General features: G+C 36.8%; 1 protein-coding gene across 1 annotated transcript in view; it reads right to left on the reverse strand.

Moving 5' to 3' along the window:
* Positions 1-19,739, reverse strand: part of LOC123547348 (ATP-dependent RNA helicase SUV3 homolog, mitochondrial-like) — a 51,585-nt gene that overhangs the window by 19,087 nt on the left and 12,759 nt on the right. Inside the window, exons 2-10 of the mRNA XM_045334373.2 lie at positions 18,381-18,458; positions 15,041-15,148; positions 8,692-8,806; positions 6,251-6,419; positions 5,631-5,742; positions 4,966-5,135; positions 4,167-4,218; positions 1,472-1,600; positions 731-824 (exon numbers count right to left, since the gene is read on the reverse strand). Coding sequence (XP_045190308.2) covers positions 731-824; positions 1,472-1,600; positions 4,167-4,218; positions 4,966-5,135; positions 5,631-5,742; positions 6,251-6,419; positions 8,692-8,806; positions 15,041-15,148; positions 18,381-18,458 — 1,027 coding nt within the window. The remainder of the gene's footprint in view (positions 1-730; positions 825-1,471; positions 1,601-4,166; positions 4,219-4,965; positions 5,136-5,630; positions 5,743-6,250; positions 6,420-8,691; positions 8,807-15,040; positions 15,149-18,380; positions 18,459-19,739) is intronic.

A 19,739-nucleotide genomic window follows, 5' to 3' on the forward strand; every position in this document is an offset into this window, starting at 1 on the left:
AATTCTTAGAGATCTGACATATGCAGATCAGGTTAGTAAATTCATGAAAATTGTGCACCCTCAATGTCAAACTAGGAAATTGTCTATCCGTATTAAGGAGCATGTCAGAAATGTGAGAAATATTGTTCCTTCAATAAATTAAAGAATTTTAATTTTTCATTCTAAAATATTTCACATGTGTACCAGTTGTATTACTTTAAAGTTTCAAAATATGTTTCTCTGTTTGTTTGTTTTGGGTTTGTCACCATCTCTTTTTAGCAGTATTTCAGTTTTGTATCAGGTGGTTAACCTAACCAGTGTTCATTGATCCTGTAACTGTACTAGTCTGTTCCCTGCAAGTAAGTACCAACTTCTCCGATCAGAGATGTAGGTTGAATGATTTCAGACACAATGTCTTTTATCAAATAGCCACAGAGAACTCAGAATTTTCTTACTAATTCATGAATCAGAATAAGTCTCCCTAAGTAATTTTCTTTTCTGCAATTTTCTTCCAACTCCTTTAAGATGATAAAACAGTAATGCATTCATAACACTATTATTTACACTATTATAGCTACCTCATCCAGGTCACAAGGTTATAAAACTGAGACTGGGGACCAGTCTCGTAATGCATCCTTGCCATTGGTCAATTTCAAAAGTGAAATCAGAAATAACCAATCAGATGCTGCAGGTTTCAGACTGGTCTCCAAACACAGTAGCAAAAATACTTACAGATAGCAAAAATACTTACAGATTTAGTCCCATGCCAACAGCATCAGTAGCTACAAGTACACTGCATGGGTCATTTGGATCATTGAACTTCCTTGATTGCATTATTTTTGTTCCTTAAAGAATATATTTAGAATATTTGAGCCGCGCCATCAGAAAACCAACATAGTGCGTTTGCGACCAGCATGGATCCAGACCAGCCTGCGCACCCGCGCAGTCTGGTCAGGATCCATGCTGTTCGCTTTCAAAGCCTATTGCCATTAGAAAAACCATTAGTGAACAGCATGGATCCTGACCAGACTGTGCGGATCCATGCTGTTCGCAAACGCACTATGTTGGGTTTTCTCATGGCGTGGCTCTTTTACAAGTTACTTCTCCAAAACAGACAGTCACTGGAATATTCATAAGCTTTGTAACAAGTACTGGTAACTCCTGTCTTAACATTTCTGAGACATCACATGTTTAAGGTTTGTAAATCTAAGAGTTTTCTATATTACTAGAATAAATACTTGTAATAAAAGTGCTGTCAAACAACAGCACCCTCAACTATTTGAAGCCCTTCCATCTTATAATGTAATTACTATAATAATTGCAAATTTACTTTTCGCTTCAATGACTGATCTGGAGTACCAATCTCAATAATAATCATACCTGGAATTGCTAAGAAACAAAGTTTCACCTTCATTGCATATTATGTCATTAATTCAATTTTCTTCTAAATTTATCTCAGAAAGATTTTTCAAATGACATGATATTGTCTTACCAGGAGGTAAATCCCCATATATCACAGCACATTTATGTCCCTTGGCAACTAGAATATTGAACACTTTGAAAATATCCTTCTTTGAAAAGCACACTATACAATCGCCTTTCTTCAAATTATCAAAATTGCCTGAAACATATAAAAGTTAGACCTTTACAGTGAAATTGTTTCATTTCCCAGTTTTCACCAAAATTGCTGTTTTGTGGGGTTATGAACTTGTGGTTTAAACTTTTAACCCTTACCCTGCTAAATTTCTTAAATGGACTGGTATATCATTGAAATTGGGCAGTACTATCTATTATTCAAATGGGTGTTCAATGAAATTTTACTGACTGAATAGCGAACAGTGCAGACTGATTTTCGTCTGCACTGGTCGCAAAGGCAAATTTACTTGTTGCCAGCAGACTAAAAGTAAATAAAAAGATTACAAGGTAGAGAAGCTTATTTGTTCATAGGGACTAAATCTTGTGGATTGATAGAAACGAAAATTAGTCCTCCACAAATCTGATTTCAAAGTATTTACCAAACACAGAAATAAAACTTAAATCATTCACATGTTTCAGAGTTAATTAACTGTGAAATCATTTGTCAATACCATAATTATCTAAAAGTTTTCTGGCCAATTATTATATTATTTTTTATCAACTTATAAGGATTAAATATTATGAGCATTTTATTGAAATACCCCGTCGTCAAGGCATCGGCCCCTTATCACTAAGCAGCAATGACGTAACTTTGCGCCTTTCCTTTTGCTGTTCATATGAAATGAACGTCATAATTTTTAATGGCAAAGAATAGGACGAATGTAAATATTTGTTGACTACATAAGACTAAATGAACTTTCATTTTTTTGTTGTTGTTGTTGGGTTTAACGCCATACCTTCAAAATCATAGGTCATATGGTGACTTTCCAGCTTTTGATGATGGAGGAAGACCCCAAGTGCCTTTCCCAATTACAGGTGGGCACCTTGGCAGATCCACCAACCTCCTGTTAGTCAACTGAATGGGAAAGGGGAAAGAGAGCATTTTATTAAGATGAGTGGGTTGTGGGGGTGGGGGTGGGGGGGGGGGGGGGGGGAGGGGAGTAATTATAAGAATTGTTGCACTCTGCAAATCGTCTCATCTCCACCCATCTATATTCCAATTCTAAAGACAATATCATGAATGGTTTTTAAGTTGTGCTCAGGACAGGAAATGATGGACATATTTGACATTTGAAGTCAATTTGTTACCTTGACCTTTGACCTATGTATCCAGTTCATGAGCTCTGCACATCATCTCATTGCCATGAATAATATTTCTATGATGTTTCATAATCCTAGGTCAAATGAGTTTTAAGAGACATGTAACACTGTCAAACTTTTAGGCCCTTTTATGCATATTTTTTACTAAGTCATGGGCCAGAACTCTGGTCAAGCTGTGTGAAATGTGCTGAATGACAAACCTGTAAGGTTTGATGACTCTGGGTCAAATAATTATTTAGCTATGTGGAGTAAGGTGTGTTGGCATGGTAAATCACAAATAAAACCAAAGGTTCACAAGTTGCTGAACAGTATTCCTATAAAATTTCGTGACTCCTGGTCAAATACTTTTTCATAAACATGTGGCAAAAAACTTTTTTTGCCCTTAACACATACATTTGACTAATTCAAAGGCCATAATTCTGGTTCGACAGAGTGAAATCCATACAAATCTCTAAGTGCACAACTTAACATGCTGATCAAAAACCCTAATATATTTCATGTGCCTATGTCAAACACTTTTTAAGATAAATGTGACACAAAGTCAGACAGATAGATGGATAGACAAAGGTAAATTTAAATACCCCCCACTCCCCTAATATTTCATGGGCACACAAAAACGGAGTAACTTAGTTCTATCTATGTACTTGTGTCTAAAATATATATTTGGGATTTTGTAAAGCATATGAAAAATTCTCAAAACATTTGGTCATGCAGCAACAACTGATGTTACGTAGGAAAGGAGAAAGAAACTTTACCCAGAAATGGCCTTAAAACTTCAACACCAAATTTTCATTCATCAGAAACTACGGTTAAATTCAGCAGAGAAGATTAATGCTCTGATATGAAAGAATGTATATTTTTTTCAGTTATCAACAATATGAAAATTTTCCAAATTGTATAGGCCAGAGGTAGTTTATTGCACCTTGTAATTAAATAAGCTAAAATTATATAATAAACTGACTTAAACAAAAGAACCGCCTACGGTTGCCATTGCTTGCCTGTAAGTGCTGGACAATATGCAAGAAAAGAGTTACATTAAAAGAGTTACATTTCTGATTTTCTAAGTACAAAAAGGCCATAATTCCAACAAAATGCAGGTTAAAGTTATAGTTCTGGTCCACTTACTCATCTAATGATGATAAACAAAATGTGCAAAATTTCAAAGCTGTAGCTCTCATAGTTTTTGGGAAAAAGTGGACCTAAACAAAAATTTTAACAAGAAACTCTAATTTTCAAAGTACAAAAAGGGCCATAATTCTGACAAGACGCACATCAGAGATATGCTCCTTGGCCTAGATAGTCAAATAATTATGATAAACAAATGTGCAAAGTTTCAAAGCTGTAGCTCTTATACTTCTTGATAAAGTGGACACAAACAAAAAACGTCGACCATCAAGTGATATATCAGGCATTAATTTTAAGGCCAGTTCCTTTATGAATTTTGTACTTACCAACAGCCTCTTCCAGATATGTCAAACTTGTCAATCTCTCATATTTTCTAACCTGGAAATATAAACCTCAACACTTAGATGTGTATATAAACACCAGTGCCTACTTCGATTGTCTGACCACGGCAACCATCGTTGCTGTTGAGGAAATTATCATCCTCCTGTTTGTAATCAGCCTGCCAATGAATTCCACTGATACAAATTTCTAGTTCTGTTTCTGCTCTTCATACACATCGACTGGAGACAAACAGACATTGGTCTGAGTGGCCTTGGGGCATTGTCGAACCAGTGTAAGACAACACACAATTCTTCTGCTAAAACTGTTAATCAGCTAACAATTCTTGCACCAATTGAAGTCAGTCTTGGTTTTCTAACAGCATACATTCTTCCTTCATACACTGCAAAACTGTCATTTGTGGGGACAAATTTAAGGGATTTCCCAAGTCAAATCCCACTGAGCACACAAACTTATTTCTTTGAACTTTGAAATTCACAAATTCATATCCCATGAAAGAACTGCTTTGGCTGAAACGGCTTAATTTAACACCAATGAAATGAAATGATTTATCAATATACACTGGTAAATCTTGCAGTAAAAGAAAAAAATTCTTACACATGACATCTGAACAGAACAAATCAAGAATATAGCAAAGGCTGGCAAACTATTATATTCCCTTAAACTTCTTCTGAAGGCCTGATATAAGGAAAACGCTTTCAATATTTTCTAACAATCTGTTGACAAAAAAATCAAACCATTTAACAAAACACTCATACTTTTAAAGAAAAAAACTATTACTATCACCTCAAAAGAATCACCGGTAGAATACATTAAATTCTCCACAAGATCGATGGCAGTTTCCTCCCCGCATACATGTACTTCCTTAGCTGCAATGCCAAGTAAAGACCGAGTCCAGGACCATCCCCTCTGTAAATCCCCAATCATCTGAATCTCATCTATCACAGCAACTTCATCTGAAATTTTAGATCAAGGTTTTCATGTGACACAAAGCTTTCAGAATACAAAAGGCTTTCACAATACATGAAGCTTGCAGAATACAAAATGCTTTCAAATACAACACTTCAATCAACCTTTGCAACAGTAAGATCTGTGAAATCATATAATATAATTATTTGAGATGAACATTTTACTGTAAGTACAAAATGTAGTGTACCTAAGGTACAACAATGAACATAGGGTGATCACATTAGTTCACCTAGAGCACTGATACAACTGTGGTCATAATTTGCAAAAACAGGAACCTGGGTAGAACCACAGACCTGCCTGCTGGATGGCTTCCTAACATGATGAGCCACAGAGGCCTTTAACCTACAAAGGTGAGTTGCAAATGATCTGAAATTAGAGACCTTACACCCTCGTACGTAAGAACCAACTTTTCAAAATTTTATAAAACTTTTAAAATTACTTATCAAATTGAAATATTCAGTATACAATATCGAAATACTTACACTCTTGACTGAGGTTTGCCATCTCCACAGTGCAAGCTACATGCTCGGCTGGTGTCTCATCCTCGTTGGCAAAACGTCTCGTCTCACCAGTAATCAAATCACAAGGAACATCCTTGAAATAGTGAAAAAAAAAATTATTTCACATACACATCTTTCAAAGAGTGAACAGGTGTTCATTTTATATATACAGTATGTCATATATCAGAGGGCAGGTGAACCATTCAAATAGTCTAATAGATCAAACCGTAAAAAGTGAAACTTGCAGCCAAACACTGAAACTTTTTACAAATTTATTAATGTCATCTGGTTACTTCCATGTGTGTTTGTGTATGGTGCCTGCGTGCATGTGTGTTTGTCTCAAGCAAGTGCCTGTTTGTGCTCAAGACTGCGTTTTTGGAGCTTGGGTTTCCGTGCTGAATATTCATAATTGCTTTCTTCTACTTTTCACCCACCCTTTTATCTACCACTTTCCAGTTTTTGTCTTCTGGACATAAATACAATGTACTTGTTGCTAGAGCTCTCTGGCTGTGTTGGGGTGCTCTGTGCTTTCTGGGAAATCTATCCTTACCTTTTATTTTTTACACTCACAAGTTTGATTCATTTTATCAACTTTGACTTACAGCATTGTTACATTTGTCAAAGACTTCCATTGCCAGCAATCGAAGTGGACCACAGTAAACGCCTGACTCAGATTCCATAAACCGTTTCAGAGCGTGGTACGTCTTTCCGCTATTGGTGGGGCCTGAATGATATATAATCTTCCTCTGCATGGTTCTGGCAAGAGGGTACCTGAAACAAAGTTACAAAATACATTCAAACCTGTGCTTAACTGCCATATGTGAAGATTAGTGACTTCTATAGAACATCAGTTTCAATTCAAAAATTAAATACTTGAACTTTATACAATTAAAGACCCTCTTTTTAGTTTTGTCTTTATAGATTCTTGACATTCTCTTCTCTTTAAATACCTTGGGCTGAAATTTGATGACGTCCAAACCCAAATTTCAGCATATTTTTCACAAGCTGTGAAAAATAATTCCAAAAATCTAAGAAAAAAGACGCACAGTAGCATTTCCACTTTAATATACGAAACACAAGGCTATGGGCTAACCTAAATCATTACTGAACAAATATTTGTCCTTCGTGTGAAAAATACAGGACGAATTATGAAAATAACAGCACATTCTCTACCATACATGTGATACGTCCCGGATTGACCGGGATTGTCCTGGAAATTACATCCTCGTCCCGATGTCCCGGACAGGGTTGAAATGTCCCGGAAAAATAAAAATACAGGAACAAATAAAAATAATCCCCCCAAAAACTTGTTTTTTGTCTATAAACTGTTGAATTTTACACAATAAACAGTCCGCGGTGTCACATTGTTTATTCCTAATCAGTTTCATGCCCTCGAGCGGGACACGTGTTGATTAAGCCCGCTTTGATCACGCGACGATCTTTTGATGACACTGATTAAGTTACAGTCAGTTAACATGATGACCCAGATTAAGAACTGACAGGATTATGCAATCAATAAATGTTTTATGATACTTAAATTAAGAACAAAGTCATAAATCTCTTTGTTTTTAGCACGTTGGCGGTAAAGCTACATGTAGCCTTTATGGAAGAGATTATTGAAAACGGTCAATTAAACGATAATTATTTTAAAAGGTTGTAATCATTTAAGATCTAGATCGATTGTCACACATATTCTCAATAAAAATGTTGAATGCCTTTGCCGACTGACCCATGAAAATTGACCCGACTCCAAATATTTTATATTGTCGATTTTATCTACAATATTTATTTTATTCCTTTAAGGATTCAATTCAATTATTAGATAAATGTTTAAGCTTTAGAATGATACCAAATTAGCTAGAATCTAAATCGCGATGACCAGGTTGATTCTTCGTATATACAGTTGAACTTCAATGGCTCGAACTCGGATCTTTCGAACACCCTGGATCGCTCGAACTCTTCGCCCGGTCCCGAATTTATTCCTTCTTTATTCTATATAGTTCTACCTCGGATCGCTCGAACTTCGAAAATTCGAACTCATTTGGTGGTCCCTTCGGCTCAATTACAGTGATAATTACACCTATTCAGTCGAACAGCCAATTTGTCGCCGGAATGGCTTGTGTTTACAAAGTTTTTCACACCTCTGCCTGACATTCGCCAAGCTTCCCCTTTAACCGACGCGTGCGTAATTTTCACACGCTTATGTAATTAGCGTCGGTATACGACAAACAAATTAAACAAAGTGACTTTCGTTCAATGCAATGCTTTAATGGGCTTTGATTAATACGAATAAAATTATTTAAAATAATTGAGCAATGTCTGTCTATTTTTTTTCTGCATAAAAACGGGAGATTCGATGTTAATTTTCATACTGCTTTAGCATGGCTGAATAACTTGTTTTTCGTATCTATGTCATGTTTGAAAATAAATAATAAAGACTATTTCAGCGTTTGTTTTTACAAATCATCGTATCATACACACATGTAGGTACAATATGACAATATATTACGATATAAGGTTTGTAACACATCATGCCCTCGAATTCCTAAATTCAAAATGGCCGCCATTTGGATGGCTCGAACAACGGAAAACTCGAACTTATTTCAACGGGACCCTCGAGTTCGAGCCATCGAAGTTGGACTGTAGTAAGCCTCCTAATTCTGTTCACCTCGGGAACGCAATAAATTCACATGCCGAACTATAGATGTGTATTACCGGTACATGTATTTACCTCCCTTAGAAAGCTAGACAACATTTGCAGCACATAAATACAAGCGAGTGAACATTGTTTATCTCGCCAATTTCGGGAAACTACATGTAATATTATGATATTTTTGCATGAAACAAACGAATACCAATGTCACGGTGTATGTCCCGGACAAAAGGTAATAATCCCGGAAATTTTAACTCGGAATCCCGGAAATGTTCTGAAAAATTATGGCATGTATGTTCTCTACTAATTATTTTCATGAAAAAAGACAGTAATACAAATATTGCAAAAATAAAAATCTGGTGAAAATTTCTGATATTACAATATATTTACCATCGACTAGGATCTGTGAGATCACTGATCTTCTGTAAATCCTCCATACAATCCAGATGAGGGTAAACAATTTTCGAGTGATTCAGGAAAAATGGAAACAAATCTGACACATGACCTATAAGTAAAAAAAATTGTTTGGATACTTGTACATCGATATAAAAACTGAAGAATATCATTCAATACCGTTGATCTGCTGATCTGTATAGTCTGTAATAAAGGAATCCTCCACTGAAAGTAGTTCTAACTAGCATACTGGCAAGAGATTTCATTGCTAAACAACCAATTAAAATTTTGTTTGTTTGCCACTTCCACCTGACCCACCGGACTTGCACAGTTCACATGTTTTTAAATTCAATTACCAAAAATGTGTTAAATGAGTTCTGTTTCCTATTTTCATTTCCAGATTAAACTAGAAGATGCTTTTGTAAAAAAGCGCATGTCTCCCCCAAGTCATAGTAGTAATATGTAAGAGGGAAATAGGGGTCAAGAGACACCAATGGTTGGCTGCAATAGGGATCATTTACTCGGCATGTCCAATCATCCTAAGAAGTTTCAACATTCTGGGCCTAGTGGATCTCAAGTTATGGATTGGACATGGTTTTCCATGTTCTGGTCCCTAAGACCTTAACCTTTGATTGAGTGACCCAAAAATCAATACAGGTCATCTACTCTGCATATCCAATCATCCTATAAAGTTTCAACATTCCGGACCAAGTGGTTCTCAAGTTATTGATTGGAAATATTTTTCCATGTTCAGGCCCCTGTGACCTTGACCTTTGATGAAGTGACCACAAAAACAACAGGGGTTGTCTACACCATAAGCCCTACCATCCTATGAAGTTTGAAGTTTCTAGGTCAAATGGTTCTCCAGTTATTGCTTGGAAATGAAGTGTGACAGAGGTACTGGACAAAAACACTTCGACTCTCCCTTTGGGGGACGGGGGGAAACAAAATGACTAATTTTTGAATAAAATCACTGATTTTCTACTGAGTCTTGCACTTGTGTGAAAGTCTATCATGTCTGTGGACAGCATTGGAGCAAGTGACCAAGCCCCCTCCCCCACCCCCCAGGCGGCCATGTTTTTTTTTAAGAATCGGGATAATTTGAATAATCTTGGTAGATGGTTATATAAGGACCAATTGTGTGAAGAAACAAGAGCTGTCGGAGGACAGCAACGCTCGACTATTCAACAGCCTTGTCAATTGAATGAATACAAAAGTTGAAAAAGGGGCATAATTTTGTAAAATGCAAAGTAGAGGTATTGAACCTCTGTACAGCATGTCATATCATGACAGTGAACAAGTGTGTGAAGTTTCAATCCTTTCAAATTTGTGGATACTGAGATACCAGCTTACATACAAAAACTTAACAAAAAACTGCTAAGTCAAAGGGGCATAATTTTGTAAAAATGCCAAGTAGAGTTATGGGACCTTCACAGTGCATGTTAGATCATGACAGTGAACAAGTGTGTGAAGTTTCAATCCATTCCAATTAGTGGATACTGAGATATCAGATTACATACAAAAATTTAACCAAAAACTGCTAAGTCGAAAAAGGGGCATAATTTTGAAAAAAAAACAGAGTAGAGTTTTGGACTTGCTTAGTGCATGTCAGATCATGATAGTGAACAAGTATGTGAAGTTTCAATCCATTCCCATTAGTAAGTACTGAGATACCAGCTTACATACAAAACCTTAACCAAAAATTTCTAAGTCGAAAAAGGGGCATAATTTTGTAAAAAAGCAAAATAGAGTTATGGAACCTGTGCAATGTAGATCAGTTCATCACAGTGAATAAGTGTGTGAAGTTTCAATCCATTCCCACAAGTGGTTACTGAGTTACCAGCTTACATACAAAACCTTAACCAAAAATTTCTAAGTCGAAAAAAGGGGCATAATTTTGTAAAAAAGCAAAATAGAGTTATGGAACCTGTGCAATGTAAGTCAGTTTGTCACAGTGAATAAGTGTGTGAAGTTTCAATCCATTCCCACAAGTGGTTACTGAGATACCAGCTTACATACAAAACCTTAACCAAAATCGGGACGCGGACGCGGACGCCGACGCATGGGCGAGTGCAATAGCTCACTATTCTATGAATAGTCGAGCTAAAAACAAGAGGGTCATGATGTCCCTGAATCGCTTACCTGAGTTATATGAGCCACATGTTTAAAATGGCAAACTGATGATAAAATATTAGAAAGTAGGTCAGTAGGTCACATTCATGGTCACTGAAAGTCAGTTTTAAGATCGGTGTGCAAAACTGTACATGTCATCCAAATTTCAAGGCTGTATCTTAAACAAGAGGGTCATGATGACCCTGGATCGCTCACCTGAGTAATATGAGCTACATGTTTCACATGTCAAACTGATGATAAAATATTAAGAAAGTCAGTAGGTCACATTCATGGTCAATGAAATTCAGTTTTACGATTTGTGTGCAAAACTGTGTATGTCATCAAAATTTCAAGGCTGTATCTTAAACAAGAGGACCATGATGGTCCTGAATCGCTCACCTCTTCCCACATGACCCAGTTTTGAGTATGATGTCGTTTTTCTATTATTTGACATAGTGACCTAGTTTTTGAGCTCATGTGACCCAGTTTTGAACTTGACCTAGATATTATCAAGATAAAAATTCTGACCAATTTTCATGAAGATCCATTGAAAAATATGGTCTCTAGAGAGGTCACAAGGTTTTTCTATTATTTGACCTATTGTTCTAGTTTTCGAAGGTACGTGACCCTGTTTTGAACTTTACCTAGAAATCATCAAGGTGAACATTCTCACTGATTTTCATGAAGATCTCATGAAAAATATGGCCTCTAGAGAGGTTACAAGGTTTTTCTATTTTTATACCTACTGGCCTAGTTTTTGACCGCACGTGACCCAGTTTCGAAACTGACCTAGATGTCATCAAGGTGAACATTCAGATCCTTGAAAAATATGGCCTCTAGAGAGGTCACAAGGTTTTAATAATTTTTGACCTACTGACCTAGTTTTTGACCGCAGTTGACCCAGTATCAAATTTAAACTAGATATCATCAAGATGAACGTTCAGACCAACTTTCATACAGATCCCATGAAAAGTATGGCCTCTAGAGAGGTCACAACGTTTATTTATTATTTGACCTACTGACCCAGTTTTTTTAAGGCACGTGACCCAGTTTCAAACTTGACCTAGATATCATCAAGGTGAACATTCTGACCAATTTTCATGAAGGTCCATTCAAGGGTATGGCCTCTAGAGAGGTCACAAGGTTTTTCTATTTCAAGACCTACTGACCTAGTTTTTGATTGCAGTTGACCCAGTTTCAAACTTGACCTATATATCATCAAGATAAACATTCACACCAACTTTCATACATATCCCATGAAAAATATGGCCTCTAGAGAGGTCACAACGTTTTTCATTATTTGACCTACTGACCTATTTTTTGACGGCACGTGACCCACTTTCGATCTTGATCTAGATATCATCAAGGTGAACATTCTGACCAATCTTTATGGAGATCCATTAACAAGTATGGCTTCTAGAGAGGTCACAAGGTTTTTCTATTTTTAGACCTACCTAGTTTTTGACCGCACACGACCCTGTTTTGAACTTGACCCAGATATCATCAAGATGAACATTCAGACCAACTTTCATACAGATCCCATGAAAAATATGGCCTTTAGAGTGGTCACAAGGTTTTTCTATTATTTGACCTACTGACCTAGTTTTTAAAGGCACGTGACCCAGTTTCGAACTTAACCTAGATATTATCAAGATGAACATTCACACCAACTTTCATACAGATCCCATGAAAAATATGGCCTCTAGAAAGGTCACAAGGTTTTTCTATTATTTGACCTACTGACCTAGTTTTTGATGGCACGTGACCCACTTTCGAACTTGACCTAGATATCATCAAGGTGAACATTCTGACCAATTTTCATGAAGACCTCATGAAATATGTGGCCTCTAGAGAGGTCACAAGGTTTTTCTATTTTATGACCTACTGACCTAGTTTTTAAACACATGTGACCCAGTTTCGAACTTGACCTAGATATCATCAAGATGAACATTCAGACCAACTTTCATACAGATCCCATGAAAAATATGGCCTTTAGAGAGGTCACAAGGTTTTTCTATTATTTGACCTACTGGCCTAGTTTTTGAAGGCACGTGACCCAGTTTCGAACTTGACCTAGATATCATCAAGGTGAACGTTCTGACCAATTTTCATGAAGATCCTGTGAAATATATGGCCTCTAGAGAGGTCACAAGGTTTTTCAATTTTTAGACCTACTGACCTAGTTTTTGAAGGCACGTGACCCAGTTTCGAACTTGACCTAGATATCATCAAGGTGAACATTCTGACCAATTTTCATGAAGATCTTATGAAATATATGGCCTCTAGAGAGGTCACAAGGTTTTTCTATTTTTAGACCTACTGACCTAGTTTTTGAAGGCATGTGACCCAGTTTCGAACTTGACCTAGATATCATCAAGATGAACATTCTGACCAACTTTCATAAAGATCCCACAAAAAATGTGACCTCTAGAGTGGTCACAAGCAAAAGTTTACGGACGGACGGACGGACTGACGCACGGATGGACGACGGACGCTGCGTGATCACAAAAGCTCACCTTGTCACTATGTGACAGGTGAGCTAAAAACAAGAAAGTAGGTCAGTAGGTCAAGGTCACAGTCAAGTGACATCATATTACTTGGGGTCATCAGGTAATTATAATTAAACAGTCTTGGAAATAGGATAAGATGTTTTTTAAGTATTTTTCTTATATAACTCACATAATAACTAAGTGACCCCAGGACAGGGCCTCTTTTAATCCCAGGGGCATAATTTGAACCTTTTTTTGTAGAGGACTACTAGAAAATGCATCATACCAAATATCAAAAGCCTAGGTCGTTTGGTTTCAGACAAGAAGATTTTGAAAGCTTTTTCCTATATAAATCTATATAAAACTTGGGACCCCCAGGGCAGGGCCTCTTGTCACCCAAGGGGTACAATTTGAACAATTCTGGTTGAGGACCATAAGACAATGCTACAAACCAAATATCAAAGGTCTAAGTGTTGTGGTTTCAGACAAGAAGATTTTTAAACTTTTTTTCCTATATAAGTCTATGTAAAACTTGGGACCCCCGGGGCGGGGCCACATTTGACCCTAGGGGTATAATTTGAAAAATCTTGGTAGAGGACCACTAGATGATGCTACATACCAAATATCAAAGCCTTAGGCCATGTGGTTTTGTACAAGAAGATTTTCAAAGTTTTCCCTATATAAGTCTATATAAACCATGTGACCCCGAGGTGGGGCCATTTTTGACCCTAGGGGGATAATTTGAACAATTTGGTAGAGGATCATTAGATGATGCTACACACCAGATATCAAAGCCCTAGGCCCTGTGGTTTTGGACAAGAAGACAAGAAGATTTTTAAAGTTTTTCCTTTCAGTTGCCATCGCAACCAGTTCTGCACGGAATTCAATTCTTTGAACAATTTTGAAAGGGGGGCACCCAAGGATCATTCCTGTGAAGTTTGGTGTAATTCTGCCCAGTGGTTTTCAAGAAGATTTTTTTAGAAATTGTTGACGCACTACGCACGACGGACATCAAGCGGTCACAATAGCTCACCATGTCACTTCGTAAACAAGAAAGTAGGTCAGTAGGTCAAGGTCATAGTCAAGTGACCCCTAATCACTTGGGGTCATCTGTAATTATAATTAAGCAGTCCAGGTAATATGATCTGATAATTTTTTAAGTATTTATTCCTATATAACTCATATAACAAGTGACCCCCCGGGGCTGGGCCTCTTTTCACCCCAGGGGCATGATCTGAACAATCTTGTTAGAGTTCCACTACATAATGTTACATACCAAATATCAAAGGCCTAGGCCTTGAACTTTCAGACAAGAAGATTTTAAAAAAAAATTCCTATATAAGTCTATGTAAAACACCCAAGGATCATTCCTGTGAAGTTTGGTGTAATTCTGCCCTGTGGTTTTCAATAAGATTTTTTTTTAGAAAATGTTGATGGACACACGACACACAACGGACGACTGACAACGGACATTGAGCTGTCACAAAAGCTCACCATGAGCTAAAAATCAATATCGGACCAGTGTTTTAGGAAGAAAATATCATTTGAAGATTTTTCTAGTTTTAGCTCTGGCAACCAAGCAAAACTGTCTAAACATCTTTGGAAGAGGACCACCCAAGGAACATCCAGGCCAAAAGTGTGGACGGACACCAGATGGTGCGCTACGCTACCACAGCAGAAAACTTGAAATAGAAAAAGACTTTCATGTTGGTACTACATTTTCCTTACTTTTAGTGTGTACTTACCTACATCTTGTACCAGGTCTTTGAACACTATATGCAGCTCAACCGGTAGCTGAGATGAACCAATGCAATATTTCCTGAATGACTGTAAAGCAGTTTCATAGACTGTCCCTGAAATAAAAACACAAAATATGGCCACTGAAATAGATATGAACATAATATGTTTGGGCTTAAATAAGTTGTATGTTTATAAAAGTGACAAGGTCAGGAGCATAAAAATTTTAGTCTGCTTCCCACACAACATAGTGTTCATAATTGTAGATTTACAGATATTTTAAGGATTCATTACTTCCCCACACCCATCCCCACAAGAAGTGATGAGCATGAGGTTGGGATTCCATGCAATTTTTAAAAAGAATAGAAGTTATTTTAAAGAAGGTTCAAAATAAATTTCTATTTTTTTCTTAACCTTTAGCATTCAGCCTTTGCATCCAGTGCAAACCAAGATCAGCCTGCACATCCGTGCATGCTTTTCATGATCCACACTTGTTGCTTTTCAGTCAATAAATTTTCAGTGAACACCCCTTTGAATAATAAGTGGTACTGCCCAAATTGAATGATGGACCAATCCATTTTAGAAATTTAGCAGGGAAAGGGTTAAATCAACCTTACAGTAGATTTCATGTTAGAGCTACATGCAACATACTAGGCTTACCAGGATGGCCTCTTCATTTTTAACTTGTCACATTTTCCAGTATTGTGTCCACTTTGTATCTCGGACAGATGATATTACCATTATCAGCTTTGTATCATATCATTGGTCAGTCAAATTTTGACTAAAACCATTCTCATGCACTCTTTGAAATTACCATATTACTACATAGCTTTCAATAAAGACTTAAGTAGACATTCAAAGTATTATTTTACCTGTTTTATAATATCATGTTTATCAATACTGCAAAATCATAAATTTCCCCAGAGTTCTCTACTTTCTCCAGTTGTCCATTTTTCATGAAAATCATTCTCTCAAGAGTTTTTTTTTTATACCATTATGTACATGAATTTCAGCTGCTTTTGACAATTTAAAGCACATGTCTCCTACAACTGCCTAATCATCTTGAATGGCATTTCTTCTCCATTATGTATCTGAGTAAACCATGCACCAAGAACTGTATCACTCGCATCAGTATTTTCGGTAATTCAAGGGCCATAATTCCAAAGTGCCTGGGCCGATTTGGCTAGTTAACGAACATGCCCAAGGACTTATTGGCAATCACATTTTGTTCAAGTTTGGTGAAGATCGGATGAGAATTGGTCAACTTAGAATGTGGACAAGATTTGTGACAGACTGACTGACAAACACGGACAGGAGTAAATCAATATATCTCCCACCAAAGTGGTGTGGGAGACATAAATATAGCAAAATTTTAGTCTTGCAAAGGCAGGGCTCCAGATAAGCATCGTTTTATCGTTAAAATGAAATTATTTTCTTCAAAAACGAATTAAATTCCAAAATCTGTCGTTCAAAAACGAATTGATTTTCAATTTCAATCCTTTCAAAAACGCTTAAAACCGCCGAAAACGACACCAGAAACCATCTGTTACACTGATACATTTTTCCGGGTGTTGAATTACGATTTCACCGCTAATGCAATGCAGCGAAAAAATCCGAACACCAAACCGTTACAAGTGTGCTAGAGTAATCTCCCCTCCTAGGAAATTGTAAATATAGCATCGGCAGTAAGAAAGCGAGATCGAGCAAAAAAACAAAACAAACTCAAAGCGCATTTCCTTCTATGACTGATTTTGTGACAAGAATGGAAAAATAATTAAGAAATCATACGTGGAATTGAGACAGAGATGGTAATGGATGTCATCGATTCTGGTCGGAAAAAGCCCATAAACATAGTGGACAGTATCTAAGACTTGGAATGCTCATCTGTTGCCATATAAAATACATGTTCAAGTTGTACCCCCACGAAGTTGAACTATTGTAAAACGCTCGTTATAAAATGAATGATAAATATGCTCCCTCTGACAAAAAAAAACTTAAAGGTTAAACTTTTGTGATGAAAAACTAATTTAAAATTTAAACAAGAGGGTCATGATGACCCTGAATCGCTCACCTAAGTAATACGAGCCACATGTTAAAAACTGCACACTGATGCTAAAAAATTAGAAAGTAGGTCAGTAGGTCACATTCATGGTCACTGAAAGTCAGTTGCAAGATCGGTGTGCAAAACTGTACATGTCATCCAAATTTCAAGGCTGTATCATAAAAAACAAGAAAGTAGGTCAATAGGTCATGGTCACAGTCAAGTGACCCCTAATCGATTGGGGTCATCAGGTAGTTATAATTCAACCGTCTAGGAAATATGATCTGATAATTTTTTAAGTATATATTCCTAGTCTCCTGGGGCAGGGCCTCTTTCCACCCGATAGGCAAAATTTGAACAATCTTGTTAGAGATCCACTATGCAATGCTACATACCAAATATCAAAGGTCTAGGCCTCGAACTTAAAGGCAAGAACATTTGTATTTTTCCTATAATTCTATGTTAAATTTGGGACCCCCTGGGCAGGGCCTCTATTCATCCCAGGGGCATAATTTAAACAATTTTATTAGAGGACCACAAGGCAATGCAACATACCAAATATCAAAAGCCTAGGCCTTCCAGTTTCAAAGGAGAAGATTTTTAAAGTTTTTTCTTATATAAGTCTATGTAAAACTTGAGACCCCCCCACCCCACCACCCCCGCGGCAGGGGCATTTTTCACCCCAGGGTTATAATTTGAACAATTTTGCTAAAGGACCACAAGGCAATGTTACATACAAAATATCAAAGGCCTAGGTCTTGTGGTTTTAGACAAGAAGATTTTTAAAGTTTTTTCCTAAGTAAAACTTGTGACCCACAGAGCGGGGCCTCTTTTCACCCCAGGGGCACAATTTGAACAATCTTTATAGAGGGCCATTAGATGATGTTACTTGCCAAATATCAAGGCTCTATGCCTTGCGGTTTTGGACAAGAAGATTTTTAAAGTTTTCCCTTTCGGTTGCCATGGCAACCAGAGTTCTGCATGGAATTTAATTCTTTGAATAACTTTGGGAGGGGGGCACCCAAGGATCATTCCTGTGAAGTTTGGTGTAATTCTGTCCAGTGGTTTTCAAGAAGAAGATTTTTTTAGAAATTGTTGACAGACGCACGCCAGATGACGGACATTGAGCGGTCACAAAAGCTCACCATGAGCCTTTGGCTCAGGTGAGCTAAAAAGGAACTAATTGAATTTAAAATTTGATAGTGAAAAAACTAATTTTGAAAAAAGTCAAGAAGTGAAAAACTAATTGCATGAAAAATTATCTGGAGCCCTGGAAGGTATCTGGAATTTATTGTATATTCACTTACCCTCTAATCCATGCTGAGCTGCCAACATCTGTGTTGACTGGTCAATAATAAACTGTCTCAAAACTTTGGCTTTCTCCGCTGAAAAATTCAATTTACTATAGTACATTGTACCTCAATTTAAGATTTGTTTATTATAAAAATGTTTGTCTCCTTCCTAACAATATTATTAACATTTACATTTTGAAATAAATAAAAATATTCTAAAATATCTTCCATTGATAAAATCTGTAATACATATTTTTCAACAAATAATATTAACCAACTGTTTAATAGTTAGGTATTGTGTATTTATAAATTGAAAACAATTGTAAACAATGTAATTCTGTCATGTCCTTTTTTGGCATTTTTACAAAAAAAAATGAGAAGAGAAAATGGGCCAGAGAAAACCACATGGTCCTTTACTGGGGCAGTTATGTGCTCCATAAATTCCACAGAAGAGAACCTGAAAATGGGGAATAATGTATACATTTATCAGTGCTTTTTTCCCTATTTATATAAATCCACGGTGGGGAAACCACGTGACTAAATCGGATAACGTGCATGCAAAAGTGCTAAAAATAGGCCGCTTCGGTATGTTTTTTCACGTAACTTTTTTGATCCGCAATTGTTTTAAATGAGAAAAGTGCTAAACCCCGCAAAAAAAAGCTCTTTCAGGGATGTATTAAACTTGATGAAACCCCCTCCCGTTTTTAGGTAATCCTTCCCCAACGTTAAAAAAGATGAAAAATTTTTGGTAACGAACAGTTTTTCACATTACGCATCGGGACAGTTTCTGCGGGAAAATTTTCGTGGAATGTAGTTTGGAAAAAGCTTGTCATTGTCCAAAGCCCTGTACCAAATATTTAAATAAATTTTCATGAAATTGAAGACATCTTAAGAAAGGGTGCGGTAACACACGTTGCGGTTTTCGGGAGGTAACGAAACCGTTTTTTTCCCCCCGAGGGTAACGTCAGTAAAAGACTTTTATATGCGTAAAACATTTTGTTTTAAAGACTGAATGTAAACATTTTGATATTGTTAAAAAAGATGCAGATCTGGGAGTAGGTTTTTTTTTAAAACATCATAATTATTATCATTTATAGCATGGAAAATAAAAATGTCCCAGGAGTGCAGAAAGTCTTTTGGAGAAAAAAGTAATTTAAAGGCACGAGAAGGCACGTGGAGCGTGTCCTTCCCCACTGTTGTGGGAAAAATCCTTCAAAACCCCATTAACCGAATCGGTAAGCCCGGGTTTATTCAATTCATAAATCTGTTTTTAATTTTCATTTAAAATTAAAATCCTAATGTAGGGTTGGGTTTGGGCTTGTAGCCCGGAGGCCCCCGGATTCGTTTGTCCGCAGTATTTGACTGCTACCCAAA

This window comes from Mercenaria mercenaria, chromosome 9 (assembly GCF_021730395.1).
Source record: "Mercenaria mercenaria strain notata chromosome 9, MADL_Memer_1, whole genome shotgun sequence".
In the NCBI taxonomy this organism is placed as follows: Eukaryota; Metazoa; Mollusca; class Bivalvia; order Venerida; family Veneridae; genus Mercenaria; species Mercenaria mercenaria.